General features: G+C 37.1%; 1 protein-coding gene across 4 annotated transcripts in view; it reads right to left on the bottom strand.

The window, feature by feature from the left end:
* The window catches only part of ATP7A (ATPase copper transporting alpha), a 187,575-nt gene that overhangs the window by 51,233 nt on the left and 117,506 nt on the right, over positions 1–18,836 (bottom strand). For all 4 annotated transcript variants that reach the window (XM_059156507.1, XM_059156509.1, XM_059156508.1 and 1 more), the window contains one exon: positions 17,122–17,285. In XM_059156507.1, the coding sequence (XP_059012490.1) occupies positions 17,122–17,285 (164 nt within the window). The remainder of the gene's footprint in view (positions 1–17,121; positions 17,286–18,836) is intronic.

Below are 18,836 nucleotides of genomic sequence, written 5' to 3'. Positions count from 1 at the left end.
ACTGTGGGGGAGGGGCTGGCTCCTTGCAAGTGGTGGAGCAGCAGAGCACAAAATCAGAACTTTTAGAAGTCTGCTCCTCTGAGGGATGTCGCTCCAGAGGCTAAGTGGGGGTGAAGCCCTCGCAGGGGCAGTGTGGTCTCAGGAACCGCGGGGCCACAGAAAGACTGGGGGTGTCTGAGTGTGGCAGGGATGCCAGGTATCAGAGCAGAGATGGAGCCAGAGCCAAGGAGTGAGCTCTCAGCTCGGGGTTACCTTAAACAGTGACCCAAGACATGGTTGGGCCATTGCTCCTCAAGCAGGGACACCACAAATGGCAGATACAGAGAGACCCCCTCTTTCCTCCTCCAGGAGGAGCAGCATGAGAGCATGCTACAGGAATCTGCTGGATTTGGAAACTCCAAACGGGGCCATGCACCGGAGACAGAAATGCTCAAAGGCCAGGTAAGCACAGATTGGCTGAAGACCAGGGAGACTGAAGGGATTGACTGCGTCTCACGGAAGGCACATTGAGAGTGGGGGCCCGAGCTCTGGGCTCCTCTGGGGCCAGGGATTGGGAGCCTGCCATCATCATTCCCATCCTCCAAAGCTTTATGAAAAGTGATCAGGTAACAAAAGCTCCAAGAGCTAACCCAAGCAGATTACTTAGCCTGGCCCCTGCCAAGGGTGGTGCAATTCCGCTTCAGACAAAGACATTTGAGAATAACTGAAACAGGCCCCTCCTCAAAAAGATCGAAAAGAACATCCAGCCAAGACCGAATTCAATGAGAACTGTGGAACTACAGAGTTAGGGTAAAGCAACACAGAGAATTCATGGCTTTTCCCCCCATGATCTTTTAGTCTTGCAAAGTTAAATTTCTTTTATTTTATTTTTCCTGATTCTACTTTTTATAACTTTTCCTCTTTCCTCTTCTAATATTTTTAAACTATTTTATCTTATCAATATCTTTTTAAAAAATCTTTTTAAATTTTCAGTTATACTCCTATTTTATCCCTTCGCTGTATTTAAAATTATTTTTTGAATACATATAGCTCTTTTTTCTTTAAAATTTTGGGATACAATTTCTTCTAATAGATCAAAATATACCCTAAATCTAGAATCCAGCCTGATCACATTCTCTCCTCTTTTTTTCATTTCCAACCAACTTCTCTTATCAATTCCTTTTTTAGAATCTTTATAAATTTTCATCTTTATATTCATATTCCATCCCTTCATCATGTTTACCCTTATGTTTGTATATACATAGGTATTTCTTTCCTTAATATTTGGGAGGCAGTTTTTATTAAGAGGCCAGAATACACCCAAAATCAAGTGGGTGGCCCTGTTCTATTCAACAGTCTAATATATATATATGTATTTATAAAAAATAAGAAAATAAAAATACATATATGTATTTTACATAAAATAAAATACATAAAATAAAATATTTCACATAAAATTAAAATTTTAAATAAAAATAATATTTTACATAAAATAAAATATTTTACATAAAATAAAAATACATATATGTATTTTTATTTTCTATTTTTAAATTTTTCTCCCCTTTCTTCTCCCCCCAGTTTCAGGTCTCTTCTGATTTGGGTAGCATATATTTTTCTGGGGGTTTTGGCACCCTTTTAGTATTTTACTCTCTCCTTCATATATTTTTATCTGGATAAAACGAGAAGGTGGAAAAACTCACCATGGAAAAAAGAACAAGAGGCAATACCATACTCTAGGGACCTAATTAACATGGACATTGGTAATATGTCAGAACTAGAGTTCAGAATGATGATTCTCAAGGTACTAGCTCAGCTCAAAAGAGCCATGGAAGATATTAGAGAATCCCTTTCTGGAGAAATAAAGAACTAAAATCTAACCAAGTAGAAATCAAAAAAGCTATTAATGAGGTGCAATAAAAAATGGAGGCACCTACTGCTAGGATAAATGAGGCAGAAGAGAGAATTAGTGATATAGAAGACTGAATGATGGAGAATAAAGAAGACAAGCAAAAGAGAGACAAACAACTACTGAACAATGAAAGGAAAATTTGAGAAATAAGTGATACCATATGAAGAAACAATATTAGAATAATTGGGATCCCAGAGGAAAAAGAGAGAGAGGGGCAGAAGGTATATTGGTGCAAATTATAATAGAGAATGTCCCTAATATGGCAAAGGGAACAAGGATCAAAATCCAGGAGGCACAGAGAATCCCCCTCAAAATCAATAAAAATAGGTCCACACCACATCATCTAATAGTAAAATGTACAAGTCTCAGAGACAAAGAGAAAATCCTGAGAGCAGCTTGGGACAAGAGGTCTCTAACAGAAGGTATACTGGAGAGAATTATTGGGGAGAATTTCCCCAATATGGCAAAGGGAATGAGCATCAAAATTCAGGAGGTTCAGAGAACGCCCCTCAAAATCAATAAGAATAGGCCCACACCCCGTCACCTAATAGTAAAATTTACAAGTCTCAGTGACAAAGAGAAAATCCTGAAAGCAGCCCGGGAAAAGAGGTCTGTAACATACAATGGTAAAAATATTAGATTGGCAGCAGACTTATCCACAGAGACCTGGAAGGCCAGAAAGGAATGGCATGATATATACAGAGCACTAAATGAGAAAAATATGCAGCCGAGAATACTATATACAGCTAGGCTGTCACTGAAAATAGGAGAGATAAAAAGCTTCCAAGACAAACAAAAATTAAAAGAATTTGCAAACACCAAACCAGCCCTATGAGAAATATTGAAATATTGAAATATTTAAAGGCATCCTCTAAGCAAAGAGAGAGCCTAAAAGTAACAGACCAGAAAGGAACAGAGACAATATACAGTAACAGTCACCTTACAGGCAATACAATGGCACTAAATTCCTATCTTTCAATAGTTATCCTAAATGTAGATGGGCTATATGCCCCAATCAAAAGACACAGAATATTAGAAAGGATAAAAAAACAAGATCCACTGATATGTTGTCTACAAGAAATTCATTTTAGACCCAAAGGCACCACCAGATTTAAAGTGAAGGGGTGGAAAACAATCTACCATGCTAACGGACATCAAAAGAAAGCTGAAATCAGAGCAGAAATCAATGAAATAGAAATCAAAAGAACAGTAGAACAAATCAAAGAAATGAGGAGCTGGTTCTTTGAAAGAATTAATAAGATAGATAAACCCCTGACCAGAATTATCAAAAAGAAGAAAGAAAGGACCCAAATTACTAAAGTCATGAATGAAAGAGGAGAGATCACAACCAACACGAAAGAAATACAAACAAATTATAAGAACATATTTTGAGCAACTATATGCCAGCAAGTTTGACAATATGGAAGAAAAGGATGTATTCCTAGAGATATATAAACTACCAAAACTAAATCAGGAAGAAATAGAACACATGAACCACCCATAACCAGAAAGGAGATTGAAGTAGTCATCCAAAATCTCCCAAGAAATGAGATCCCAGGGCCAGACAGCTTCCCCAGGGAACTCTACCAAACATTTAAAGAAGAATTAATACCTATACTCCTGAAACTTCTCCAAAAATTAGAAATGGAAGGAAAACTTCCAAACTCATTTTATAAGGCCAGCATTACCTTGACCCCCAAACCAGACAAAGACCCCATCAAAAAGGAGAATTACAAACCAATATCCTCATGAACACAGATGCAAAAATTCTCACCAAAATACTAGCCAATTGGATCCAACCGTACATTAAAAGGATTATTCACCATGACCAAGTGGGATTTATTCCTAGGCTGCAAGGTTGGTTGTACATCTACAAATCAATCAATGTGATATAACATTAATGAAAGAAAGAACAAGAACTATATGATACACGCAACAGATGCTGAAAAAGCATTTGACAGAGTACAGCATCGATTCTTGATCAAAACTCTTCAAAGTGTAGGGATAGAGGGTACATACCTCAATATTATCAAAGCCATCTATGAAAAACCCACAGTGAATATCATCCTCAACGGGGAAAAACTAAGGGCTTTTCCACTAAGGTCAGGAACACAGCAGGAATGTCCATGATCACCACTACTATTCAGCATAGTACTAGAAGTCCTAGCCTCAGCAATCAGACAGCAAAAAGAAATATAAGGCATCTGAATCAGCAAAGAAGAACTCAAATTCTCACTCTTTGCAGATGATATGAGACTTTATGTGGAAAACCCAAACGACTCCACTCCAAAACTGCTAGAAGTCATACAGGAATTCTGTAAAGTGTGAGGATATAAGATCAAGGCATAGAAATCAATTGAATTTCTATACACCAACAACAAGACAGAAGAAGAGAAATTAAGGAGTCAATCCCATTTACAATAGCACCCAAAACCATAAGGTACTAGGAATAAACCTAACCAAAGAGGCAAAGAATCTGTACTCATAAAACTATCAAGTACTGGGATGCCTGGGTGGCTCAGTTAGTTAAGCGGCTGCCTTCAGCTCAGGTCATGATCCCAGCGTCCTGGGATCGAGTCCCACATCGGGCTCCTTGCTTGGCAGGGAGCCTGCTTCTCCCTCTGCCTCTTCCTGCCACTCTGTCTGCCTGTGCTTGCTCTCGCTTCTCTCTCTATGACAAATAAATAAAATAAAATCTTTAAAAAAAAAAAAAGAATTAGGATGGCTATTCAAAAAGAAAAAAAAAGGGGCGCCTGGGTGGCTCAGTGGGTTAAGCCGCTGCCTTCAGCTCAGGTCATGATCTCAGGGTCCTGGGATCGAGCCCCACATCGGGCTCTTTGCTCAGCAGGGAGCCTGCTTCCTCCTCTCTCTCTGCCTGTCTCTCTGCCTGCTTGTCATCTCTCTCTGTCAAATAAATAAATAAAATCTTAAAAAAAAAAAAAAAGATGGGGCCCGAGTGAGTCAGTCCGAATAATAAAGGAGATCATAGGTGTCCCATACCAGCTCACAGCCACAAAACTTGATTAGGTCATTTCATGTTGCATTTAAAAAAAAAAAACTATCAAGTACTCATGAAAGAAATTGAGGGAGACACAAAAAATGGAAAAATGTTCCATTCTCATGAATTGGAAGAACAAATATTGTGAAAATGTCTATGCTACCTAAAGCAATCTACAAATTTAATGCAATATCTATCCAAAATACCATCAATTTTTTTTCAAATAAATGGAACAACTAGTTCTAAAATTTATATGGAACCAGAAAAGACCCCAAATAGGCAGAGGAATGTTGAAAAAGAAAGCTAAAGTTGGTGGCATCACAGTTCCAGACTTCAAGTGCTATTACAAAGCTGTAATCATACAGTATGGTACTGGCACAAAAAGAGACATATAGATCAATGGAACAGAATAGAGAGCCCCGAATAGACTCTCAACTCTATGGTCAACTAATCTTCGAAAAAGCAGGAAAGAATGTCCAATGGAAAAAAGACAGTCTCCTCAACAAATGGTGTTGGGAAAATTGGACAGCCACATGCAGAAAAATGAAACTGGACCACTTCCTTACACCACACACAAAAACAGACTCAAAATGGATGAAAGACCTCAATGCAAGACAGGAATCCATCAAAATCCTTGAGGAGAACACAGGCAGCAACCTCTTCGACCTCAGCCATAGCAACATCTTCCTAGGAACATCGCCAAAGGCAAGGGAAGCAAGGGCAAAAATGAACTATTGGGACTTCATCAAGCCCAAAAGCTTTTGCACAGCAAAGGAAACAGTTAACAAAACCAAAAGACAACTGACAGAATGGGAGAAGATATTTGCAAACTAAGTATCAGATAAAGGGCTAGTATCCAAAATCTATAAAGAACTTATCAATCTCAACACCCAAAAACCAAATAATCCAATCAAGAAAGGGTCAGAAGCCATGAACAGACATTTCTGCAAAGAAGACATCCAGATGGCCAACAGACGCATGAAAAAGTGCTCCACATCACTCGGCATCACGGAAATACAAAACAAAATCACAATGAGATACCACCTCACACCAGTCAGAATGGCTAAAATTAACAAATCAGGAAACAACATGTCGGAGAGGAGGTAGAGAAAGGGAAACCCTCCTACACTTTTGGTGGGAATGCAAGCTGGTGCGACCACTCTGGAAAACAGCATGGAGGTTCCTCAAAAAGTTGAAAATAGAGTGATCCTACAACCCAGAAATCGCACTACTGGGTATTTACCCTAAAGATACAAATATAGTGATACAAAGGGCTACATGCACCAGAATGTTTATAGCAGCAATGTCCACAATAGCCAAACTATTGAAAGAACCTAGATGTCCATCAACAGATGAATGGATAAAGAAGATGTGGTATGTGTGTATGTGTACACACACACACATATATATATACATATATATATATATATGTACACACACACACATATATATATACATATATATATATATATATGTACACACACACACAATGGAATACTATGCAGTCATCAAACAAAATGCAATTTGGGACACCTGGATGGCTCAGTCAGTTCAGCGGCTGCCTTTGGCTCAGGTCATGATCCCAGAGTCTTAGAATCAAGTCCCGCATCAGTGTCCTTGCTCAGTGGGAAGCCTGCTTCTCTCTCTGCCTGCTGCTACCCTTGCTTCTCTCTCTGCCTGCTGCTACCCTTGCTTCTTCTCTCTCTGACAAATAAAAATAAATAAAATCTTGAAAAAAAAGAAATGAAATCTTGCCATCTGCAATGACATGGATAGAGCTAGAGGGCATTATGCTGAGCGAAATAATTCAATCAGAGGAGGACAATTATCATATGGTCTCTCTGGTATGAGGAATTTGAGAGGCAGGGCAGGAGGTTGTGGGGGGGTGGGTAGGGAAGGGAAAAATAAACAAGATGGGATCAGGAGGGAGACAAACCATAAAAGACTCTTAATCTCAGGAAATAAACTGAGGGTTGCTGTGGGAGGAGGGAGTAGGGGCAGGGTGGTTGGGTTATGGACATTGGGGAGGGTATGTGCTATGGTGAGTGCTGTGAAATGTGTAAACTGATGATTCACAGACCTGTACCCCTACAGCAAATAATATATTATATGTTAATAAAATAATTTTTAAAAAAGAAGTAAAGGAAAATATGAGAACACTATCTCACCAAATAAATGATATCAATAGAGAGATTATTAAAAAGGCCCAATGGACAGTCTGGAATTGAAGAGTACAATAACTGAAATGAAAGCAGTACTTAGAGGGAAATGTGTAGCTGTAAAGTTCAATATTAACAAATAAGAACGATCTCAAATAAATAATGTAACTTTCCTGGTAAGATACTAGAAAAGAAAAAAAACATACTAGAAAAGAAGAGCAAGCTAAACGTAAAGCAGATAAACGAAAGAAATTGAAGATTAGAGTGGAAATTAACAAAAGAATAGAGAATATCAAAACCAAAAACTGTTTTTCTGAAAAAACTGACAGAATTGACAAACTTTGGGCTAGACTGACCAAGGGAATAAAGAAGACTCAAGTGCTTACTATCAAGAATGAGGAGTGACTGCTAACAGGAAAGATTTCTTTTTTTGGGTTAATGAAAATCTCTGAAAATTAGATATGGTGATAGTTGCACAAATCTGAGGATATACAAAAACCACTGAATTGTACACCTTAAAGGGGCAAGTTTTATGGTATGTGAATTATATTTCAATAATGCTATTAAGTTTTATTTATTTTATAAAGATTTTATTTATTTGATGGAGAGGTATAGCAGAGGGAAAGGGAGAAGTAGACTCCATGCTAAGCAGGGAGCCTGACATGGGGCTCAATCCCAGGTCCCTAGAATCATAATCTGAGTGAAAGGCAGATGCTTAACCAACTGAGCCACCCAGATTACCCCTAAATTCCAGAAATCTATAAAACATAAGGGCACCTGTGGCAGTCAACTGAGCATCCCACTCTTGGCTTTGGCTCAGGTCATGATCTCCAGGTAGTGAGATCGAGGCCCATGTCAGGTCCTATATTCAGCATGAGGTCTCCTTGAGACTCTCTCCCTCGCCCTCTGCCCTTCCCCCCATCTCTCTGTCTAAAATAAATAAATAAATCTTTTTTTAAAAGTCTTTAAAAAATAAAAATCAATGGAGATGCCCACCTGGATCAGCTGGTGGAACACATGACTCTTGATCTTGGGGTTGTGGGTTTGAGCTCCATGTTGGGTGTAGAAATCAATTAAAAATAAAATTGTTTTGGGGCACCTGGGTGGCTCAGTCATTAAGTGTCTGCTTTCCGCTCACGTCGTGATCCTAGAGTCCTGGTATTGAGTCCCACATTGGGCTCCCTGCTCCTCAGGAGGCATGCTTCTCCCTCTCCCACTCCCCCTGCTGGTGTTCCCTCTCTAGCTGTGTCTCTCTCTGTCAAATAAAAAAATAAAATCTCTTTTAAAAAATTATATAAATTTAAAAATAAAAATTGTTTTAGGTTGCGACTCAAGATGGCAGAGGCATGGGGAACCCCGTTTCAACCAGTCCTCTGAATTTAGCTGGATATCTACAAGCCAGTCTGAAACCCACAAAATCAGCCTGAGATGTAAGATCTCTGTGGAGGCAGAGGTTCTTCAGTCAAGAGGTACAAAGGACAGAGTTGGTATTGTGCAGATAGATATTGGAGGATAAACAGAATGGGGAGGGAGCCACGAGAAGCAAACCACTGGAAAATAACACAATAACCCAGGGCAAAAGCGTTCTGCTCCTGAGGAAGAGCAATAGCTTGCAGAGTGGTGGTTGCAGGAAGGGAGGGTCCTGATACCAGCACTCAAAGAGAATCCAGGGGCTTAAGGGGAAAATGTCAGGACCAGTGGCTGCTTGCTCAGACCTGTGCCTGTGGAGGGGGACACCATCACTGCTGCCACCAGCCACACCCACCCAGACCAGAATTGCTCAGAATTTTGGAAGGACAGGGGGCAGAGACATGCAGGCATCTGGGTCAAACAGAGAGGATTGCTGGGGGTGAGCACCACCTGTGGGAGGCTTCAGTTTTCAGTGGCGCTTACAGAGGGGGAGACTGTGTGGTCTAGAGGGTTCAGAGAAGAGCAGAATGTGACTTCTCTTCTCGGGCAGAGGTCCAGCAATGGACATTTTCCTTTGCTCCAACCCTTGGAAAAGGCACAAAAAGCCCCTGGAGAACAAAAGCCCCAAAAACTAGTTTCCATGGAGCCCAGCCCCTTGATAGGGGGCAGAGTAACTCCACTCAAGCAGGGTTACCTGAAAAGCAATGCAGCAGGGCCCTCCCGCAGAACACAAACTGGAAGAACAAGAGGAGGACAACCCAAGGGTCCCCATAAAATTGTAAAACCCCAACACCAGGGGGAAATAGTATCCTGAACTTTGGGTGTTGTCTCATGGCCCTGTGCATTTCTTAGATACAACTTTTTTATTCTTTCTCATGTTTCTTCTCTGTTTTTTCTTTTTACCCACTTAGCATTTCAACTAGATGCTTAATACAACATATTCCATAGTAACTTTCTAACTTCTGTTTCACATATGCTTTTTTCTCTTTTCCATATATATATATACACACACACACATACACACACACATATATATACTTTAATGTAGTCCTTTTTCCCTTATTCAATACTACCTTTATATATATATATATATATATGTATATATATAAGCATATATGTATATATATATGTACATATATATATACACACATACAGTTTTAATTTCCCTGTAACACTGGGAAGTAGTACTCTCTAACAAAGATAACAAAATACACCCAGGAAGAACTGAAACACCCTACCTCACCCACATTAAGAGATTATAGCCCCCACATTCCCTCACCCCCCCCTTTTTTTTTTAGTTTTGTCCTTAACATTATAAATCTTATTTTTGGGTTTCATTTTGGCTGGGTTTTCTTGGTGGTGGCTTCCAATCGGTATGAACTTTCCCAAGGTGCACCTTGCCTGGATTATGGTTGATATTTTTGACTCTATACATTCCCTCAACCATCCCTCAACAGAATGACTAGAAGGAAGAACTCCCAACAAAGAAAACCAGAGACAATCTCCCTTAGACCTAATGGATATAGATATAAACAAGAAGTCAGAAATAGACTTCAGGGTAACAGTCATGAAGACAATAGCTAGGCTGCAGAAAACCATTAACAGCAACATAGATTCTCTAAGGGAAGAAATGAGAGCTAATCATGCCGAACTTAAAAATGCTATGAATGAGATGGAATCTAAGCTAGATACTCTATGGCTAGGGTAAACGAGGCAGAAGAAAAATTAGTGATCTACAAGACAAACTGCTAGAAAGGAAGGAACAGAAGGAGGCCTGGAACACCTTAAAATCCATGAAAACAGAATTAGGAAAATAAATGAGGCCATGAAACGTTCCAATGTCAGAATTATTGGGATCCCTGAGGGGGTGGAGAAAGAGAGAAAACTAGAAGATATATTTGAGCAAATCATAGCTGAGAACTTCCCTAATCTGGGAAAGGACACAAGCATTACTATGCAAGGGGCAGAGAGGACCCTTCCCAAGATTAATGAGGATAGACTGACACCACAACATATAATAGTACAATTTGCAAATCTTAGCTATAAGGAAACAATCTTGAAAGTGTTGATGGGGAAGGGATTTCTTAACTACAGAGGGAGGAACATCAGAGTAACGATAGGCCTGTCCACAGAGACCTGGCAAAATAGAAAGGGCTGGCAAGACATATTCAGGGTACTAAAGGAGAAGAACATGCAGCCAAGAATACTTTATCCAGCAAGACTGTCATTCAGAATGGATGAAGAGATAACATCCAGGACCAGCAGAAAATGAAAGAATATGTGACCACTATGCCAGCCCTGCAAGAGCTATTAAGGGAGGCGGTCTATAAAAGGAGAAAGAACCCAAGAGTGATATAGAACAGAAATTTAGAGACAATCTATAGAAACAAGGACTTCATAGGCAACATGATGACAACAAAATCTTATCTGTCAATAATCACCCTAAATGTGAATGGCATACATGCTCCCATGAAATGGCAGAGGGTTCAGACTGGATAAAAAGACAGGACCCATCAATATGCTGTCTACAAGAGACTGATTTTGAACCTAAAGATACAATCAGACTGGAAGTGTAGGGATAGAGAACCATCTTTCATGCTCACAGACTTAAAAAAAACCTAAGGTAGCAATTCTCATATTAAACAAATTAGATTTTAAGCTAAAGACTGTAGTTAGAGATACAGAAGGACACAATATCATTCTTTAAGGGTCTATCTAACAAGAGGCTGTAACAACTGTAAATATCTACGGCCCCAAAATGGAAGCAGCCAACTACCTAAACCAGCTATTAGCCAAAATAAAAAAACATATCGATAATAATATATTAATAGTAGAAGACCTCGACACTCCAACTCAGCAACAGACAGATCATCTAAGCAAAAAATCAACAAAGAAACAAGAGTTTTGAATTATACACTGGATCAGATGGACCCCATAGCTATATATAGAACACTCCACCCTAAAACAACAGAAGACTCATTCTTCTTGAGCACACATGGAATAGACTGTATAATGGGTCACAAAAACGTCTCAAACAATACCAAAAAATTGAGATTATTCCCTGTATATTATTATTATTTATATATACAAGTACATATTAATATATTATAATATTATATTATATTTTATATTATATTATATATAACTATATATAATATATTAATATATCATTTTATTAAGATTTTAATTATTATATTAATCATTATGTGTTATATGTATATATTATATTATTAATATGTATTAATGTGAATTATTAATATTTGTTATATATTAATATATTGTATTTACATAATTTATATGATATATTTATAATTAATAAATTGTAATTTACTATACTGATATATATTAATAACATAATATGATATAATATATAAATTATATTCCCTGTATATTATTATTATTATTATATTATTCCCTGTATATTCAAAGACCACCGCTTTGAAACTGGAACTCCATCACAAGAAAAAATTTGGAAGAAATTCAAACACTTGGAAGCTAAAGACCATCCTGCTGAAGAATGTTTTGGTCAATCAGGAAATCAAAGAAAAAACTTAAACAATTCATGGAAACCAATGAGAATGAAAACACATCAGTCCAAAACCCATGGGATACTGCAAAGGTGGTCCTAAGGGGTAAATACATAACCATCCAAGCCTCACTCAAAAAAAAAAAAAAAACCAGAAAAATCCCCAATTCACCAACTAACTTTACACCTTAAAGAACTGGAGACAAAAAAAAAAAAAAAATGAAGCCTAAGCCATGCACAAGAAGAGAAATTATTAAGAGTAGAGCAAAGGTTAATGAAATAGATACCAGAAATACAGTAGAGCAGATCAATGAAACTAGAAGCTGGTTCTTTGAAAGAATTAATAACATTGATAAACCACTAGCCAGACTTACCCAAAAGAAAAAAGAAAGAACCAAAATTAATAAAATTATGAATGAAAGGGGAGAGATCATGACTAACACCAAGGAAATAGAAACAATTATCATAAATTATCAATAACTCTATATCAATAAATTAAGCAACCTGGAGGAAATGGATGTCTTCCTGAAAACCTTCAAACTACCAATACTGAAACAGGAAAAAATTCACAACCTGAGTAGACCAATGACCAATAAAGAGATTGCAGCAGCATTCAAAAACTCCAAAAAACCAAGAGTCCAGGGCCTGATGGATTCCCTGGAGAATTCTACCATTCAAAGAAGAAATAGTATTTATTCTCCTGAAGCTGTTTCAAAAAACATAAACAGAAGGAAAACTTCCAGACTCATTCTATGAGGCCAGTAGTACCTTGATTCCCAAAACCAGGCAAAGACCACATCAAAAAGGAGAATTACAGACCAATATCAGCAATGAATATGGAAACAAGATCCTAGCTAATAGGACCCAACAGTACATTAACAGAATTATCCATCACGACCAGATGGGATTTATCACTGGGATGCAAGGGTGGTTCAAAATTTTCAAATTAGGGGTGCCTGGGTGGCTCAGTGGTTAAGCCACTGCCTTCGGCTCAGGTCATGATCTCAGGGTCCTGGGATCGAGTCCCGCATCGGGCTCTCTGCTCAGCAGGGAGCCTGCTTCCTACTCTCTCTCTCTCTGCCTGCCTCTCTGCCTACTTGTGATTTCTCTCTGTCAAATAAATAAATAAAATCTTTAAAAAAAAAAAGATAAAAAAAAATTTTTTTCAAATTAATCAGTGATAGAACACATTAATAAGAGGAGAGAGAAGAACCATATTGTCCTCTCAATGGATACAGAAAAAGCATTTGACAAAATACAACATCCTTTCCTGATTAAAACTCTTCAGAGTGTAGGGATAGAGGGAACATTCCTCTTTCATTAAAAAAAAAATATATATGAAAAGCCCACAGTGATCATCATTCTCGACAGGGAAAAGCTGAGAGCCTTTCTCTTAAGATGAAGAACAAGCCAAGGATGTCCACACTTACAAGTCCTAGCAAAAGCAATCAGACAACAACAACAACAAAAATAAAAGGTATTCAAATTGTCAAAGAAGAAGTCAAACTCTCACTTTGCAGATGAAATGATACTTTATGTGGAAAACCAAAAGACTCCACCCTTAAATTTCTAGAACTCATACAGCAATTCAGTAATGTGGCAGGATACAAAATCAAGGCACAGAAATCAGTTGCTCTCCTATGCAATGACAATGTAACACTAGAAAGAGAAATTAGGGAATCGATTCCATTTACAATAGCACCAAAAACCATAAGATACCTTGGAATAAACCTAGCCAAATAGGTGTAGGATCTATACTCTAGAAACTACAGAACACTTATGAAAGGAATTGAAGAAGACACAAAAAGATGGAAAAACATTCCATGCTCACGGATCAAAAGAATAACCTTGTTAAAATATCTATACTGCCCAGAGAAAACTATACTTTCAATCTATACTTTCAACACCAACGGCATTTTTCAACTTGCTGGAACAAATGATCCTAAAGTTTGTATGGAACCAGAAAAGACCCTGAATCACCAAGGAAACATTGAAAAAGAAAAAACAAAGCTGGGGGCATCATATTGCCTGATTTCAAGCTACATTACAAAGCTGTGATCACCAAGACAGCATGGTATTGGCACAAAAACAGACACATAGACTAATAGGACAGAATAGAGAGCCCAGGTATAGACCCTCAACTCTATGGTCAACTAATTTCTGACAAAACAGGAAAAAATATCCAATGGATAAAAAGAGAATCTCTTCAATAAATGGTGCTGGGAAAAATGGACTGCTATGTACAGAAGAATGACACTCGACCATGTGCTTACTCCATATACAAAGATAAACTCTAAATGGATGAAAAACCTCAGTGTGAGACAGGAATCCATCAAAGTCCTAGAGAAGAACATAGGCAGTAACCTCTTTGACATTGGCCACAGCAACTTCTTTCAAGACAGGTTTCCAAAGGCAAGGGAAACAAAAGCAAAAATGAACTTTTGGGACTTCATCAAGATCAAAAGCTTCTGCATAGCAAAGGAAACAGTCAACAAAACAAAGAGGCAACCCACAGAATGCAAAAAGATATTTGCAAATGACACTACAGATAAAGGGCTGATATGCAAGATCTATAAAGAACTTCTCAAACTCAACACCCCAAAAAACAGATAATCATGTCAAAAAATGGGCAGAAGACATGAACAGACACTTTTCCAAAGAAGACATACAAGTGGCTAATGGACACATGAAAAAACGTTCATCATCATTAGCCTTTAGGGAAATTAAAATCAAAACCACACTGAAATATCACCTTACACCAGATAGAATGACAAAAATTGATGAGTCAAGAAACAACAAATATTGGAGAGGTTGTGGAGAAAGGGGAACCCTCTTACACTGTTGGTGGGAATGCAAGTTGGTGCAGCGACTTTGGAAAACAGTGTGGAGATTCCTCAAAAAGTTTAGAGCTATCTGAGGGGTTTGAAGTGGCGGGGGAGTGGGAGGTTGGGATACCAGGTGGTGGGTATTATAGAGAGCACGGATTGCATGGAGCACTGGGTGTGGTGAAAAAATAATGAATACTGTTTTTCTGAAAATAAATAAATTAATTTTTTAAAAAAGTTTAGAGCTACCCATGACCCGGTAATTGCCCTACTGGCTATTTACCCCAAAGATAGAGATGTAGTTAAAAGAAGGGCCATATGCACCCCAATATTCATAGCAGCAATTTCCACAATAGCCAAAATGTAGAAAGAGCCAAAATGCCCTTCAACAGATGAATGGATAAAGCGGATGTGGTCCATATACACAATGGAATTTTACTCAGCCATCAGAAAGGATGAATACCCACTGTTTACATCAACATGGGTGGGACAGGAGGGGATTACGCTGAGTGAAATAAGTCAAGCACAGAAAGACAATTATTATATGGTTTCACTTCTTTGCGGAACATAAGGAATAATAGCATGGAGGACGTTAGAGGGAAGGGAAAAATGACGAGGGTGGAATCAGAGGGGGAGACAAACCATAAGAGACTGTGGACTCTAGGAAACAAATTGAGGGTTTTAGAGGGGATGTGGTGGGGGGATGGGTTAGCCTGGTGGTGGGTATTAAGTAGGGTATGTATTGCATGAAGTACTGGGTGTTATACACAAACAATGAATCATGTAACACTACATCAAAAACTAATGATGTACTGTATGGTGAATAACATACCATAATTTAAAAATAAAAACAACTTTTTAAATTTTAATATAAAAATAAATAAATAATAATAAAACCCTACCCATTCTTTTAATAGCTGTTTAGTATCATACTATATGAACATATTGTAATTTATGTATCTAGCCCCCAGTATTAACATTTAGTTTTTTTCTTATTTTTTGCTATAATAAAAAATAGTATAATGAACACAGTATGTGATTTCATACATATGCATCTATGTCTGTTGGATAACTTCTTTGAGTGGAACTTTTAAAGCAAAGGGTATGTGCAATTTTACTTTTGTTAGACATTGCCAAATTCCCCTGTTGAGAACCTATATCAATTGGTGTTAACAAAATTGTGTATTATCTTTACCAATCTAATAGGTGAAAAGTGGCATTTCAATGCAGTTTTAATTTGCTTTATTCTTATTACAAATGAGGGTGAACATCTTTTCATATGCTTAAAGTGGTAACTTTCTGGATTTTCTGTGAATTGTCAGTTCATATCCTCTATTATCTCTCTTTTGGGTTACTGGTACTTTTTTATTGATTTAAAATACTTCTTCATATATTAAGAAAATTAACCTTCATCTATGATAAGAAATAAATTCAATTTTTGTCTTTTGACTTTGTTTATGGTATTTTCCTTCCAAAAAGAAATTTTCATATATATGAATTTATCAATCTTTTCTTTATAGGTTTTATATGATAGTTAGAAAGGCCATTGTCACTCTAATACTACTTTTTAAGTGATAGGTTAGATGTTATTATTGGGAAAACCTGGGTAGAAGCTTCATATAAATTCTCTACTTGTTTTGCCACTTTGTGAGTCTAAATTTATTTACAACAATGGATTAATAGACTTATGTATAGTAAAAGAGATATGCTAAAATGTTAATGGAGAATCTAGGTGGTGGGTATAAGGGTTTCCACTGTACGATTCTTTTGACTTTCCTGATGTCTCAAGTTTTTATAATAAAGTACTGGGGGAAAGAGCTCTAAATATTTCTCCTAGTGATTTCATGTTTTTTGACATTTAAATTTTTGATTGAGCTGTAACTAATTTTGGTGCAGTATTACATTTTTGCTTTAATTGTTCAAATTATATAAATAAAACTCAATTTGCCAGATTGGCAAAAATGACCATTTTAAAACCAACACGCCTTCACCTGGTTTTATAGCTTCATCTATAAAATTTAAGTCTTTAATGCATCTGAAATTTATTTTCTAGCTACTAGGTAGGAATCATACTGTATTTTAAAAGTTGACTTTCATTTATTTATTCAAACCTAAATCTTCTTTTTTGGTTCTTAATAGATGATTATCTTACATTCCATGCTTAAATCATATCTTATCCTTCTATTTTCCAGTTTCCTTATTTTTCATTTTATGTCTTATTTTCCCAAACCTTAAATATCTTTGGAACTGTTTTCTGAATCCTCCCTATGTTTTTTTCTGTAAATTTTATTAATCACGCAGAAATGATTACTTACAACAAGTTCCAAAACACCATCTCCTTCATCAGCATTTTCTATCATAGTGGCTCCAAATCCAAGCTCTCGGATGAACTCAGCTATCATTGGTGGTTGTATAACAGCAGGATTATATCTTACTTCTGCCTTGCCAGCCATCAGAGCCACAAGTACAGAATATATTCCTAAAAGCATTGATAAGAAAAGCAATTGAGATAATACCTTTATAAAAAGAGTAATGTTATTAGTATTTTTCATGTATAAAGGGATTAAAGTGAACCTAGAGAAATTTGCTAGTTATTTATTAGTTATTAGTTAGCTTTTATACAGTCTTGAACCCAAACCAAATAAAACTATTTGAAATGGGGCCTTAGTTTCTTAAACTTTTTATTATGGAAATTTTTGATTTATATATACTCAAAAGAGAGAACAACATAATAAACTTGATATAACCATTGCCCAGTTTCAACAATTATCAATAATACTGGGGCTGGGGGTGCCTGGGGAGCTCAGTAGGTTAGATGATAAACTCTTGATTTGGCTCAGGTCATGATCTTGGGGGTTCTGGGATCAAGCCCCACATCGAGCTCTGTGCTAAGCGAGGAGTCTGCTTAAGGATTCTCTCTCACCCTCTCCCTTTGCCCCTCCCCCTGTTCTCTCTCTCTAAAATAAATAAATAAATCTTTTTGAAAAATGAATACTGGGGCTGCTCTTGTTTCATCTATATTCCTATCCTCTTACTTCCTGTACTCTACCCTGATTATTTTGAAGCAAAACCCAGATAACATTTCATATGTAAATATTTTAATACGTATCACTTAAAGATAGACTCTTCTCTTTAAAAAGTACATATAATACCTTATCATACCTAAAATAATTCATTATCACCAAATATCCAGGCAGAATTCACATTTCCATACTTGTCTTATAATTGTTTACTAGTTTGCCTAACACAGTTTCTTTTTTTTAAATTGGGATCCAAGTAAGGCCTATGAATTACAATAGGCTGAGACCTTATATAAAGCATTGTAGAAACCAATAAGACAGAGACCTAGAGAGAAAGGAACTTAAGCACTTAAGGAAATCCTGCAGTTACAGCAAAGAATCCAAGATGTACCAAGATGTACATTATAACATAATCAAATAATAGTGATTTCTTAAAATTATCAAATTTTACTGCCTGGTACACACTAATATAAAGTGGTCTTATTCATGGGGGGGGAGTGCCATACAACTTGTTAATTAAACAAAGGAGTTCATTTTATCACAGTCACCCTGTTCTCTAGCACAAGCCTTTTATTAATAACCATCCTACTTCTCTAGGCCAGCTACTGCTGACATTGCCAAGAAGAAAATTAATTCTGCATAGCAGAAGTATCAGCTCTTTCTGGTTATCTATGGCACTTGGCGGCTACCTGACAGGCAATGGGGATCAACAGGTCAACTCTACGGTTGGATAAAAAGAAAAGAAAATAGTATTAACTTAATAATAGTTTTTAACAAGAAAACAAAGTACCTATATAATCTAAGTTTTCTGTATAAAATGATTACATTCTGGGCTTTGTGGATACCAAATAATTCAGAGGACCAGTTCATAGGAAAGCATCAGTAATAAGAGTAGGGTACAGAGAAAGTAGAAAAAAATCTTTTTGCTTCATTTGGATGTAATCTATAGCCAAACAGAAATAGAAGGGAAAATTGGACTCTCAAAAATAGGTTTCATACTTACATAAATT

The sequence above is a fragment of the Mustela lutreola genome, chromosome X (assembly GCF_030435805.1).
Source record: "Mustela lutreola isolate mMusLut2 chromosome X, mMusLut2.pri, whole genome shotgun sequence".
Classification (NCBI taxonomy): Eukaryota; Metazoa; Chordata; class Mammalia; order Carnivora; family Mustelidae; genus Mustela; species Mustela lutreola.
Note: the sequence above shows the minus strand (reverse complement) of the source record. Positions and strands in the feature narration are given on the sequence as shown.